Genomic DNA, 15,124 nt, shown 5'->3' with positions numbered 1-15,124 from the left:
CAGCTCCATACTCATGTGCTCACACAAGTGACAACACATGAACATTCAAACGCAAGGAGCAGCTTGAGGTAGATCTAAGTATCTAAGCTAGCATGATGGTCTCCCTGAGCACTGTCCATGCTTGCCCCTCCAAAGTGTCTTCCTTCACAATGGTCCCTTTGGTCACAGGCTACTCTCACCCTCAAAAGTACCTCTTGCTGTTTTGTAATGAGCTCAGCTTATATCCTGTCACTATATCACAAGGATAGAAGAACAAAGGGGAGGACAGAGTGAGTTCCTGGTGGCACCATGCCAGCTCTCATCTCTCGAAGTTCTACCCCTACCATGCTTACCCTCTCCTTGGGAACTCAACAGAGTGGAGACTGCATCCTCTCATCAGATGGAGATGCCAAATCAGAGCCCAAACTGATGTCTGTCCAAGTTAAGGCCAGCCCTGGTTTCCACCCATAAGCCTCAAGAAAACACTGAGGGAGAGCGATAGAAAACCAGTGGAGAGCTCACCTGTAGAAAAGCCCATTTTCTTGTGGCACTTGGTAAATTCGATATTAAAATAGGTGACGAGGGCATGGACGTAGTCGTTGCGCTGTATCTGCAGGCAGAAGGCAGATGTGAAGCTCAGCTCTTCCGTCTTCACAGTGTAAATGTCCACTTCCTGCAACCCAGAGGGGAGAGAAGCCACAGGCTCACAACCTCTGTCATGCCAGGCCCCAGTAGCCTCACCCCTAGGGAAAATGGATTAGCCACTACTTTGGGGTGACTTCCAGACCCACCCACCACCCTTCCAGCTACCTCCTCCATTTTTTTCTAAGGTGAAGGATACTTGGAGAATGGTGTGAATGGAACTGAATCCAAATCTGAGCAGAACTGAACCAGGAAGATACATCCTCTGGGGGAGGAGGAGAGAGGGGCTGAAGGTTGAGACAAGAGTGAGCTAGGTGACCACACATCACCAAAGCAAGCTAGAGTGGCTTCCAGTGGCCAGACAAGCATTGCTACCTTCCCTCACCCATGCTCAGCTGCTTTATTACCTGGGAGAAAATTCTGAGAGTGGCAAGGGAAATCAACACAAACCTACTCAATCAAAACAGCAGGGCCCTCCAGGGATCCCATGAATCAGAGGACTCATTCCCTGGCCTCCACCATTTTTTTTTTTTTTATTCGAGTTCTCCAAGTCAAGAACACTAAGTGTTGCCTCAGGACTAAAGCATAAACTGGCTGGAGGAAATTCCACCGACCATTTATAACAAGTCTGGACAGGTTTAAAAAATAAATAAGAGGGGAAATCACAAGGTGAGAAGTCTCAGTTTGGACTGGGAAAGCAGAACACAAAGAACTAATAATTCTCGCAAGTTCGACTGGAGAGTGACTGAAAATCGATGTGGCATGGGGAGCGAGAGCAACGGAGAGATGGTTCTCTGTGTGCTGCTCTTCTGTGTGTGGAGGATGCTGAGTGACCTGCTGTTCCTTGGCTGGCCTGAGGCAGGAAAACCTACTGGGGACTTAAGAGGCATCCAGGCAGATGCCGGAGAAACTTAAAGAAGAACTTCCCTGGTGTTGCAGTGTATAGCAAGAACCACTATTTGGGGGATTCTGGGAGAGACAGTCAGATACCTGTGTGCCTGGTGGCTCTAGGAAGTGATCTAGATTACCCAGCAACAAGACCCATGAAAAGACAGAATGGCACTGGGCAAAGGGCTCCCATCTCTTTTTGTTCTTAGAATCATTAAAAGGAAAGGGATTGCAAAGGTCATAGGACTTGTAAAGAAGAAATAGAGTCATGGAACCCAAGCTGGTCTCAGTCCTGATGGCACCTGAGTGAGCCACCATGACCCTTGGATAAGGTGTGATGCTCTCAGACTAGCCAGGAAAAGGGTGGATGCAGGGTTAGAAAGTGAAGCCCTGCAGTAGTTGGCGGCAAGTAGCTGGGTTGCAGGGTCAGAAGGAGCCTTCCGTGAGGTGGACACTACCTAGTTTCTAGAGCCCAAAGATGGGGAATGAGAACTAACAGGAGGGTGAACCTTAGGTCAGAGGAGCTACTGTAGATGGCATAAAGCATCCCATCCATCCTGATAAGTGACACCTTGCCATTTGTGGACATCCCAGGGATGCTGCTCCTCTGACCACCATACAGTGCCTTCTGGGTCCAGGTAACTTCAGTGGCAGTGGGGAGATCACAGCTGTTTTTCCTGACTTCCACCTCCAGGGCAAGGTGAACCTCTGCTCCATCTGACATGGAGGCCCTTCACCCTCCTGCTGGACACCCCAATGCTGCTGGGTTCTGTCTGCATTCAGGTCTGCTCTCCACCCCACTCCTTCAGTGGAGACCCTGCCTTGGAGTGCCAGCATTGTTTCAAAGTAGGAAATCACTTTAGAGGAGATGTCAGACTTTCTCAGTGTTCGTGGTCCCTCCAAGCCACACTTCATCCGCAAGTTCCCTGGACCTCCAGAATTCCAGAGAATGCCTTGGGGAACTGAGCAGTGACTGGTGGTGTACATAAGCACTTGGTGACATTTCTGCCTCTTTGTGCAGGTCCTCTCACAGTCCCTGCATCTTTTGATCCTCAGCCACCAGCCCAGCTTGACTGCTGGCTCTTATTCAGGGGCCTGGTCACCTCCCTCCTCAGCCCCTGCCATCAGGATGGCTCCTTTTGGGGACCGGAGCTACACTTCACTATCTTGTGTGTCCTTGGTTATAACTGAGCACTAACAGGTGCGTGGGCTCACCATCCTCCCAGAACAGGTCTCCCTGCCTGGAATTCTTCCTTCCTTCCTGGGCTTTCTTTCACCATCAAACCGTGTCACTCTTGGTCTGCAACCTTCAGAGACTGCCTATGACTTATACCCAGATCTTGATAATTTCCCCATCTATTACTTGCCTTTCTGTTTCGTCACTTTCAAAACACATGTGCACACACGCACCCACATACACGTATATGAATGCGCACGCACACACATAGATACACATACAGACACACATCAACACAAATGCACACATTACTTACTGGGAGCTTAAATAAGCTTCTACGTCCACACCCTTTAGTTGATTCCAAAGTCATTAATTTGGGAGACTCTGCAGCCATCGATGTGTTGCTGGCTTCACACTGGCTTTGCTCCAAGTGACACTCTGAATGAAGCCACCCTGCTGTGTGAAAATTGTGTTTCACTTTCTAGCCTGACTGCTGTTGCATGTCTCTGGTCCTCCAGGAGAAGTGGTTTTCCTCTATCCCCCAGGGTCTTCCAGCAATGTAGCCCTTTGCCACCTTCCCCATTCTTTGGAGGAAACAGCGCTTTCTATTTTATAATAATTAGCTGCAGCATTAACATCTCCTGGGTAACGGAGTTCCAAAAAATAGGAGTCACAGATTCGTTTTGTTTGGTTTGGTTTTTGTTTTTTGAGACAGCGTCTCACATAGACCAGGCTGATCTCCAACTCATTAAATAGATGAGCCTGGCCTTGAACCCTGATCTCTGGCCTCTACCTCCCTAGGGCTGGGGTTACATGTGTGTCCCACCATACTTGGCAGAGACTTTCTTATCAGTAACTTTCCTTCAAATTTACAGAATCCCAAACAGCCAGTTATTACAGCGAACAGCAGTCCACACATCAGGGAAGACCATTGGTGGTTCTTATCTTGAAGTCCATTTACTTCAAGTATCCTCATGTTTCCCTATGCTAGTCTGCAAACCCAAGGCAAGACGATTTTGTTGATGTTCAGGATTTCTTTCCTTGCCCCAACAACCTGCTCTGGAGTCATTAGAGTTTCCCAGTGCTGAGTAGCAAACTTGTATTCATGGTTACACACACACACACACACACACACACACACACACACACACACACACACACACACCAAGCAAACCATCTATCAGGAATCCCATCTCCAGACACTCTCTCAGACCATCCGTCAACCAAATGTCATCTGTCATGTCTTGTGTTAGCTGACAGTGTTCCATGGGTCCTGGAGACATTTGCATCTTAATGGGGGCCTCTGAGGAAACAAAAGGCTTCCAGGCAAAGGGCAATGAAGCTGTGCATTGAAGTGACGACAGTAGAGGCAGACGGGTCCCCTCTGTGGGAATAGGATCAGACCTGGCTGGGCTTTGGGGACAAAAAGGCCGGGCTCAGGTGCATGCCCTGGTCCATAGCTCAGGCACAGTTATCACCACTGATGCCCCAGAGCCCAAGCACTATGGCTGGAAGGGTTCTTTGTCTCTCATCTGTACCCTTGAGACCTCAAGGAAATTCACTGCCTTGGCCTCAGGCAACCCCAGATAACACAGGGGCCCTCAGGGAAGGAGCTTCAGAAGAGCGCCTGGCCTCTGCTACCCCACCTCTCAATAATGTCACAAATAGATGTCTCCAGGCAGAAGTCTGGTCAAAACAGAGTCTTAATTATAATAAAGTGTCACACTCGGCAGTGTTAATAGCTATGAAAACAGCAATTAAGTGTGTGAAGAAGGGCAAGTGTTTTCCCAGAAGGCACAGTGAGATGCTGCAGGGGCGGGGGGGGGGGTGAGGGAGGCAGAGAGAGGCAGGAGCCAGCATTGCAGGGGCAAACAGTCCCCTATCCTATCTCAGAAAATGCTAATAGGAAGAGGGTCACAGTGAGGCAGCCAAAGTGGGCAAAGGGGCGTCGTCACAGAGTGAAGCCGCTGGTTCCAAGACATCTTCAGAGCACTTCTGAGTTTGAAGGAGGAACAGAAACAACACCCATCTTTCCCCAGCCTCCTTGTCTAGTCTGGCTGCTTGGCATACAGATGCACCCAAGTACAGCCTGGTGGCAAAGGATCTTGTTGCCGAGGTACCCATCTAGGAAGAAGGAAAAGGAGGGAAAGGAAAAGAGACACATGGGGGCTGAGGGTGGGAGGGAACCTAGCTGATCTGTGAGGCCACCAGCAGGCAACACACAGGAACACAGTGGCCACACTGCAATGGGACTCTGTCAAGGACGGAAGGCAACCTAAGTGCCCCTTTATCTCCAAGCTAAAGCTGCTCCTCGCAGGTGCCTGATGGCAGCAGCGACTGCTACGTGTTGTTTTGGAAAACTCAATAGCACTAGTTGCCTTCTACCTCTTCTGAAATCAATTAATAAATAAATTAATCCATTTATTTGTTTATTTTTGGAACTGGGGATTGAGCTCTGCACCTGGAATCGCTTGCTAGGCAAGCGATTTACTGCCGGGCTACTGAACTGAATTCTCCCCTCGAACTCTACCTTCTCCCTTAGCAGGCTGGAACACAGAGACTAAGGACCTCAGCCACAAGACTCAGCTCTTCTTCTGAATTTTGAGGGGTGTGTCGTGCCCTGAGAGTGAGCGTCCTCCATTCTCCTTGCTCTTGTTCAGAATTCCAAGAAGGAAAGGTCTCAGGGGTGGGGGTTTATAGGAAGAGGTGGGAGTATTTCCTCCTGCCAGCACCAGGGAAGCAATGAGCTAGGAGTGCTGTGAGATCAGAAGTCAAGACTCAGATCTGAAGCAGACCTCGTAGGCAGGATGCAGCAAAGTGGGGGTCATCAGGTGAGACCGTTCCCAAATAGCCCTTCCCAGTGCAACAGGGATGGTTAGGGCCAAGGGCTGCAGTGGATCCTGCGTTGTCAAAAAAAGGGAGTGGTTCTTGGTGTGAGCAAACAGCAGCCTTTCAGAAACTTCCCTTCAACTTTGGAGGCCACGAATTGGTCCTTACTTCTGCTAGAAAGTCCAGTCCCAGAGCAGACAAGGATGCCCCAGTATAATGAGAGAGACAGGTGGGCTGAGGAGGCTTTATACCATGGGTTTATACTAGAAAATGAACTTGCATCCTATGAAGTGGATGTCTTTCAACCCAAAATACTAGAGGTAGTCACATGTCAGTTGTATCTGTTTCAACGTCATTTGTAAGTTAACACATAGTGAAGGGACCAGCTCCCCGTTTCGGCAGCCATAACAGCCAAACACGTACTTGCCTGACTTTGTCTTGGTCACTAGGAGGTCAGATGCCTGCCTCATGGCAAGGAACCAATCAGAAGTTAGCTGGTGGTGCTATGCTTTACGGCTCTGGGTGTGCTTTACAGACAAGCGTACAGCAATGAGCATGGCAACCACCCTGGGAGGGCCTATGGGCCATAACAACCAGTTGACCAATCAACACAGGGCAAATCCTCCAAGCCTGGAGGCACACCAATCCTGAGCCTGTGCGTACCCCTAGACACTCCCCTTACGCTGCCCTATAAGATCTCTATGCAGACGCTTCGAGCCGTCTTTCCCAGCCACCCGCCATGGCTGGGTGAAAGACTGGAGTAACATGGGGTTAGCTCATTAAACAACTACAATAAAGCCTCGTGCAGTTTGCATCAAGCTTTCGACTCTGCCTGGTGATTGGAGTGACTGCGGTCCTGGGCTGAGATCCTGGGGGCCTGAGCATCCCGGGGTCTTTCAATAGGAGTATAAAACATAGAAAGAGGACTGGCCTTGAACAGTGGCAGCTCCTGGGAGGAGCTGGGGTGGAAAAAGTGGTGGGAGTGGGTTCAATGCCTATGGTTACTCTTTGCAATTTGCTATGTTTGGGTATTTAACAATAAGAATGGATTCAAGATTCTGACTAGTTAGTCATCTACACCAAAGAAACCCTTACAAGAAAGTATTTCAGAGGACAGACAAAGAGGAGGCTCCAGGACACGGCTGGAGGCTCTGTCTATGCAAAGCTGATGTGTGCTTGGAGGTCTAGGAGGTCTATCCCAAGGTGGACACTCAGCCCTGGATTGCCCTACTATCCCAAGTCCCCACATTCCTCCTGCCTCCCAGCAGTTTGCCAGGGCCACCACTTTGGGACCCGCTTCCAGCAGTGCCACTCTGGAGTCATTTCAACAGTTCTGCTTAGTAAAAGCACTAGCTTTTGACTTGTCACCAGGCTCTGACCAAGATGACCTTGGTGCCCTCCTCAGTGGGGAGCTATGCAGGAACTGACATTACTTGGCTTTCCAGAGTGGCACAGCTGGGTCCTTTGCATACCCAGGCCCAACCCAGATGAATCTCCAGACCTTTATTAAACAGGCATTGGTCACCACTTGCTTTGGGTCCACGATGTCCACCAGGGGCTCCTTCATGGCAACATCTCGGATACAGGTCATGTCAAAGCCATAGACGTTCTCCCACCCTGAGGAAACAGAGTGAGGCATGAAGGCAGGCAGTAGGACCCCCAGCTCCCCCAAGCTCCCGGGTGCTCCAGTCCAGTCTGCCTAAGACAAGGGTACAGGGTGAAGCCCCTCTTCCCTTCAATCAGAATACTGTAAGCACCACTCCGGCCTGCAAGGGGAGCCTTGCAGTGACTGACTGCTCATTCACGCTGTGTCATTCACACCTCTCGAAAAGGCAAGCCCCATTCTGTGAGATCAGCCAGAGGTCAGAGAGTCTGGGAAACTTCTGGACGTTCACACATCTAGAAGGCAGCAAGGCCCATACACACACAGGACCTCTGACTTCTCTGGCACATGCTTGCTGTCTCTTTCCAGGCTTATTACCTTCCCGTTTCTGGGCCTTTGCTCAAGCTTCCTGTCCCATAGGGGCCATTAATGCAGCTGAGAGAAACACGGGTTCATAAATGAAACAGACTCAGGTTTGAGTCCTGGCATAGTACCTTACTCTCTGGGCACTGGGCAGACGCCTGCCCTGATTTCTCAGAACCCCAGCTTGCTCAGCTGGTGGGTCCAAGAGGGTGCTCACCTTACCCCCATGCCATCAGTCTGAAAAGCAAAAAGCACTCACTGAGGGTTCACTCCATAACACCCTATGGGGGTGGGGAGGGATGGGGAAGCAACCATTCTTACAAGTTTCTGGGCCACTTGGACTACTCATGAGATGCTTTGGGAGGAGGAAGAATTAGGGTGTAGGAGCTGGTGAGTTTGGGTCTGATGGCTTAATACAACCCTTCAGTGATGAGGCTAACTGCTATTATGGATTAGGCACCTTTGCCTAAGATACCTAACAACCTCCAGGCTACAGATGAGAAAACTGGCCCGGATAAGTTGGCATCTGGCTCACACACAAAGCCTGACCTAAAGTCACACACCAGCCCAGTGACACCAACATGGAGCTAGGAAAAGAGCCAAGCTGTCCCCCTAACCCTCCAGCTGTGCCCCTGTGTAACAACAGCCAGGCATACAAAGTTCTCCCTCCCAAGAGGAGGGCCTGGGCGCAGGCTCTGGTCCCTGGGAAGCTGGATCTTATATATCTGCTTATTCTGAAGGGTTCATAAGTGCTTTGAAGTAAAGATGCCTTTGTCTAAAATCTTACTAAGTGTAAATTTTTTTTTTAGTGTTCACCACACCAATGGTGCCTTGGGGAATTCAGGTCCTGTGTGTGTTGAAGAGCGTGGGTGTGGAAGAGGGAGGTGTGAATGGCCAGTGAAAAGAATCCCTGTTCTTTTCTAAGGTATACAAAGATCTCTGGAGTGGGGGGTGGGGGTGCAGGGAAGCAGGCAGAGAGAACAATCATTTCCCCCAGGGCGAGGGCTGGTGAGTTCCTGCTTGCCGAGAAGATGCCGGGCAGGACCCATTCAATCATAGGAGACGGCTGCCCGAACTCCTGGCTGAAACTGACATTGTGGGGGCTGGGAAGCAGCTCAGCTGATACAGTGCTTGTGTGGCATGATGAAAGCCTGGTTTCCATCTCCAGCACTGCATAAAACTAAGCGTGGTGGACAGCTCTGATGCCAGCACTCAGAGGTAGAGGTGGGAAATCCAAGAGTTCAAGGCCAGCCTTAGCTATACAGTGAGTTCAAAGCTAGCCTACCTATACAAGACTCTGCCTCCAAAATAGATATATGGGTAGATAGATAGATAGATAGACAGACAGACAGACAGACAGACAGACAAGAAGACCACCTTGTCGGATCTGGCAGCTATGCATTCTCTTCCCAGATGACACATGCACTGAGGCCCGCTGCTTTAGGATTAAACTCCTCCATTAAGAAATCCGCAGCTGCGCGCGCACGTTCTTTCAGTCCCTGTAACCCCTCCCTCCAGGAAAAACTCTATGCAAATGTTCAACAAAATCCTCAGAGATGGCATGTGTGATGGTTGATGGTCTGGGTGTTTGGGATGCAAATCAGCTCTTCTGTTTGTTTGCTGTGTGTCTTTATGAAGGCATAAAGAAGTTATGCCTTCATATGCCTTAGAGTTTCTCTAAGCCTCGGTGTCTCTTTCTTTAAAATGGAGCTGTTGGTGATAATGATGGCTATTCCCTGGGGCCCTTATGAGCATTGAAGGACCACTATATCCAAAGTGCCAGAGACAGTGCCAGGTGCAAAGAAAGACCTTAACATGTGGCAGTTGTCGTTATGTGGTTTGAGCGCCAAGCTGAGCAGCCCTGTGCAGACCAAGCCTCTTCTCCAGTCTTATTGTGAAAGGAAGGGTTCGGCTCAGTGTTTGTGTGTTCTAGAATCATCTGGAATGCCTTTTAAAATGCAGCTCCTGGGCTGTGCCAGACGCTGTGGGTGCCAAGGACATGGAAGGGGACCCAGTAGCTGGGAAAGGGTTCACAAATGCTATGAGACTTTTAAGTTCACAATTTAGGACCTGAAAAAAAATCTCAGATGATCAAGCAACATGAACGTTTTCCAGCTCTTGATGGAATGACCATGTTTGTGAAAGTCCAGCCTCCTGAGTCTCCTGCCTAGAGATTCTGGTCAGAGCCCAGGGGCTGCACTTTAAAAGGCATTCCAGATGATGCTAGAACACCATTCGTTTCCCACTGGGCTCTCTTGGTGGAAGTGAAAGAGAAAGGAGGCTGTGAACCAGGCATGTTAATTTTCTGTTGCAAGGATACATTGTCTGTTGAAGAACATCCATTATTTATCTAAAGTAACATCAGAGGGCCCTGAAAATCTTTTGGTGATACATTAACACTAATTCTCAAACAGACAGTGATATATCACAATAAATGTTATTAAGGCAACCTGAAAGCCCATGACGGCAGGCCTGTTTGACTGAAGCCCCTATTCCAAAAGCCTATCAGAGGAAAAAGCCCCTTGTCTGGGAATAAATACCCTTTGTCTCTCTGTGTTGCTGTTTAACACACAATGTCTGGTTGCAGTGAAGAATTATAAGATACTGAAAAGGGCACACATACGACCTACCATCCAAAGAGAGGGAATAGGGCAGACTGGGCCATAACTCAGATGTTGGAATTGCTCAATGGAGACGATAGAGTGACTACAACAAACACATTAAGGAATCCGGAGGGAAAGGTGATGTAACAGATGGGCAGGAGACTTCATCAGGGAGAGAGGAACATGTCTTTAAAGGCCAATGAAATTCTCCAAAGGAGACTCATGCTATCAGAGAAGAGTTCCTGGAATCAGCCTGTTAGGGGAATGGATGGACACACTGAGGAAACAATAATAAACCTAAAAACTGGTTCATAAAAATAACCCAAAATTAAACACAGTGAGGAAAAACGGCTATAGCATAATATCAAACACATTTTTTAATGAAACTCCTTGAGGATGAGGAAGATGAGACAGAGAGACATACACATTTGTATGGATGATGGATGAGATAATCAACCTATAGATCCAAGTGCCGTATTTTAACCCCAATCTGGATGCATATGAGGAAAACACATCCAGAGAAATCTAAGTAAAATCTGAGAGTGGGAGGGGAGAGAGAGAGAGAGAGAGAGAGAGAGAGAGAGAGAGAGAGAGAGATGCATGATGCATATCAGAAAGACATATGCATAAGAAGCTCAAAAACAACCAAAGAAACAAATATAAATTCCTTGGAAACAAACAGAATACACATTGGAAAGGGCAGCTCCTGACCCTCTTCTCTCTGGCCAGAAAGACCTGAGTTTCTCTGTGAGGGCCGAAGGCCAGGATTACTGGCTCAGAATGCCTCCGGAGGAAAACAGGGGTGCCTCAGGGTCCCACGTATAGCCTCACTGTAAAGAACTGAAGGCGTTTATCATGCCCTCATGTGTTTTAGGCTGCCAGTAGCAAAGTGAACACTGGGGAAGAGACCTCACATAAAAACATACAGGTCTAAGAGCAATGCTCTGGAAGTAAGGGGTAGAGAGTGGAAAAACCAGGTGGACCCCAGCCCTCTGAGAGACAGCCTGCAGCCCTCTGACTGCAATACAGCTGCCTCTACACCAGGCCTTCCTTCTCAACAGGTAGGAGAGTCTAGTATTGGGTGATTTGTGGCAGGGATATACAAGCCAACTTAGAGACTGTAAGTCTCCTTTGCAGTAGGGCCTGGCTTTTGTTGATTGTCCCTCTTTCAAACACGGCTGCACATTTCTCTGATGTGTTATTCCTTGCTTTGTCCAACAAAACAAGCACACCCTGAGCCAGTGCAGGTCAGGCACCTGGTCCTTTCTGCCAGCCAGGTTCCCTTTAACTGGACAATAGAGAAAGGACAGGGTCTATACTATGTTGTATGCTCATGGCTGAGATTGGCTGCGAGGGGCAGGAGAGGGGACAGGTGATGGGAAAGAAAGCTTTCAACCTCAACAGTTTACTTTCTGTAGGGCTGGACAAGCCCCACATTCACGTTGTTCCTGTGGTTCTTGGGCCAATTGAAATTTGCCTGTAACTGTTCCCTTGGCAACCAGCAACCAAAAGCTGTTGTTCAAACACGTTTCTCTAAATGGGCCTGTTTCCTTTAGCTAAAAATGTGTCTTTGAAAGAAAAACATTTAAGTAGAAAACTTAACCGTGTCCTAAATAAAATATAAATGTTAGAATCTTGTTCTTTGGGAATTTAGGGATTTTGATGTTTGATGTTGCTTTTTTTTTCCCCCCCTGTGGTGCTGGCGGTTGGAGCCAACTAAGTACTCTACCACAGAACTATAGCGTCAGCCTTTTTAAAAGGATACTCCAAGGTAAATACTTTATAAGGAAAAGATGGGGCCTGACTTATGGTTTTGTTCAGTTTTTGTTTGTTTGAGTGTTAATTTGCTTTTCCCTTTGCCAGAGCTGTAAAGGCCGCAATAGGAACCACAAGAATAAATTACATGCTCTCCAGTTCTGGGCTGTCCCCTAAGTAGCAGCCACTGTCCTTTCCTCTAATGGGTTCAGAATGGCTCATTGCAATGTGCCTGCTCCAAGGGCTCCCAACAGGTTCCAGGGAGAAAAGTGGGGAGGAGGTGGCTTTGTTCTGGAAACTAGAAGGCAGCTCCATAAAGAGCTTTCCTAGGAGCTCGATAAATATTTAAGTAGTGTGTGTGTGAAGAGTGTGCTGGAATGTTCTCTCCACACACACTGCTCAGGGCAATTACTCCTCACAAGCTCCACAGTATTGTTCTGGGGTGATCTGCATTCTATTTTCACACACTTGACTACTGTTCACTGCTCAGTGGCTTCTTCAGTCTTCTATGGGGAGATGCACGGCCCATATTCCAAGCCACCAGAGGCCAGCTAGCAAGTTTGCAGAGCCTGGAGCAGAACAAGATGCTGGTTTACTCCCTCATAGGCTAAACCTGGCCTATTCCTACACGCTCCACAAACAGTGGTGTTCTTTGGCATATATCATTTGATTTAGTCTTTTCAAGTCACTGGGATTGAGGGCATCACCTCTCACTGGGGCCCAAAGTCAGGTAACAGGCTCAAGGTTACTCAGTCAGTGAATGGCAATGCCCACATTTAGAACCCTGGGCTTGGCAGGAGTCAAAGTGTTCGCCCAAGTCACCCCACACCTCCTGACTTTCATTTAGAGACCTGTGTCCTCCTTTCTTGAGGTCAAATATTAGCAATCACGGTGACCTAGAAGGGCTCCAAGGCATGGAGCTTCATGGCACTCATTCATTTCCACTTCTGAACTTTGACTCCAAGCTTCACTCTTCGACCTTCAGCTTCCAGAAGAGTGTGTGAACCCTCCACAGCCACCTCTCCAAGCAGGAGTAAGCAACCCGGGGTGTGAACCTGGACACACTGGTGGCTGTGCATCTTAAGAGCTCCTACCTCCTGTTTCTGTTTTTGAATGCTGGTGTGCTGATTGGTTAAAGGGCTCTTTGCTCCATCGCCATCTGCAGTTCCAGGTGGCATGGGCATGTCTCACCTGACAGAAATACACTGGATATCGTTCTACCAAACACCAGACCCATCCACTAAGAATGTAACTTTTAAAATGAAATAGAATAAAATGGTCCTTTAGAGCTAGATAAAATATTGGCAAAGGTATGTTTTTCTTGTTTTAGTTTGTTTTTGTCTTGTTTTATTTTGAGACTGGGCCTTATTCTGTAGCCCAGGCTGATATTGAACTTGAGTTAATCCTCCAGTCTCAGCCTCCTAAATGCTGCGATTACAGAAATGAGCTACCACACTTGATTTTGTTTGGAGTTGGGTAAGGAGAGAAATAGGATGTCTTGCTGTGTAGCCCAGGCTAGCTTCAAACTTACTATCTTCCTACTTTGGCCTCCGGAGTGTTGGGCTATAGGAATGTACCTACACTGAGCCATTTGGCCTGAGAGAAGACACTATCCTAACTTGTAAGACATCATGGATACATATTTACATATGAGCCTCTGTCACACACACTCACACACACACACACACACACACACACACACACACACACACACACACTCTCTCTCTCTCACACACACACTATCTGATTGAGAGTCTCTACTCCTCCCCACCTCATCGCACATATCCTTAAAGGAACCTCAGAGAAGAATCCATATTTTACCAAATGTGACACAGACTCGTAGTGATTTTGACCAACTTGATAGGCATGGAGGCATGTTTCAAAATGGTTGGCTTGATGTGAGACCTGCCACATCTGGCCTGACACTACAAGCCACCTGCCTTGCTGTTCGATGCACAAACACAACTCCTGCTACCCCATTTCCATGGTCCATTCTCACTTCCCAGATGTGTTACCTTTCACCAGCTACACTGTTCACGTATTCTCTGTAGACCTCCCCCTCTCGGGGATAGTGAGAAAGACTCCATAGAATAACCCAGAGGGGTCACAGATAAACCTTCCCAGGACACCAGCTGTCCACCGTGAAGTTTCTCTCACCCCCCAGTACACAACAGAAATGCAACAAAGAACCCCGTAAGGTGACTTACAGTGGATTTTGAAGTCCTTGTACTGTCTGTCTTCAATTGCTACCACGTATAAAGCTGCCCGGTCTGGAAACATAAGCCCTCCAGGTTTCTGTTGATGAATTGTGGGGAAATGGGTCTCGTAATCTATTCACCTGACAAAGACATCACATTTTGAACTGCACATAGAGTCACCAGACAAGCACCCCCTTGCCAGCATCTCTCACTTAGTGGACGGACCAGCTTGGCTGGACATGCCAGTTACACATCCTAAGCTGGGGGAATCTTAGGAGCCCGGGTGGAGCTGACAGGACAAGCGGGGTGCAAAAGGCAAATCAAGGAGGGGCGGAGAGCCAGCCTGTGGTTCGGGCCAAGCCTTGGCAAACAGTACCCCCGGCTCTCTGGCGGTCTTAACAAGAGAAAATGGGTTGCTGCTCTAGCCAGAGGGGACAGAGTTAGACCGGCTATGGTTATACAGTCTGACAGCTAAGCGTGTTGGACCAGGGTTGACCACTCGTTCCCCTGAAGCAGCTGTGCTCTGAAGAGAGGGCCACAAGACAGTGGTCTTCTAGACCCTTCCTCTCTGGAAGTCTCATGCTCCTCCCAGGTGGGAGGCGATGGGAAGTGTGGCGAGACAGCCACCCAAATAATGTGGGGGCAGCATGCGGACCACTCACCAACCACTTGTCCCTGGCGAAGATCACGGTGTTGAGCATGGACTCGTAGAACAGACAGTAGCCCATCCACTCACTGATAATGATGTCTACCTTGTCCACAGGCAGCTCCACCTCCTCCACTTTGCCCTTAAATATGGTAATGACTAGAAAACAAGAACCCAGAGCCATGCTGTGCCAGGACCCTTTGGCACCGTGGGATCCTTGCTGCCGGACTGCTGAGTTTTGAGCCCCACTCGATTCCAGCTTTTAGGGTGTGACTTACCTTATCCTCCAACAGAGGAGCCTATTGGTTACTGAACACGCTAAGGTCTTTGAAAGCAGCTGCTTGAGTGTGTCCCTCATCAAAGGTCCTGGACACTTACTGCGCATTCGACTCGGTCCCAAGCCGGCAGAGTACACTGTGTCATGCCATCTGCCTTCAGAAC

At 48.6% G+C, this 15,124-nt stretch overlaps 1 protein-coding gene across 1 annotated transcript in view; it reads right to left on the bottom strand.

Annotated features, from left to right (window-relative positions):
• The window catches only part of Prmt8 (protein arginine methyltransferase 8), an 84,111-nt gene that overhangs the window by 9,796 nt on the left and 59,191 nt on the right, over positions 1-15,124 (bottom strand). Inside the window, exons 5-8 of the mRNA XM_027428358.2 lie at positions 14,700-14,842; positions 14,047-14,134; positions 7,017-7,132; positions 502-652 (exon numbers count right to left, since the gene is read on the bottom strand). Of these exons, the coding sequence (XP_027284159.1) occupies positions 502-652; positions 7,017-7,132; positions 14,047-14,134; positions 14,700-14,842 (498 nt within the window). The remainder of the gene's footprint in view (positions 1-501; positions 653-7,016; positions 7,133-14,046; positions 14,135-14,699; positions 14,843-15,124) is intronic.

The sequence above is a fragment of the Cricetulus griseus genome, chromosome 8 (genome assembly GCF_003668045.3).
Source record: "Cricetulus griseus strain 17A/GY chromosome 8, alternate assembly CriGri-PICRH-1.0, whole genome shotgun sequence".
In the NCBI taxonomy this organism is placed as follows: domain Eukaryota; kingdom Metazoa; phylum Chordata; class Mammalia; order Rodentia; family Cricetidae; genus Cricetulus; species Cricetulus griseus.
The sequence above is the reverse complement of the archived record's forward strand: the minus strand, read 5'-3'. Positions and strand labels throughout refer to the sequence as shown.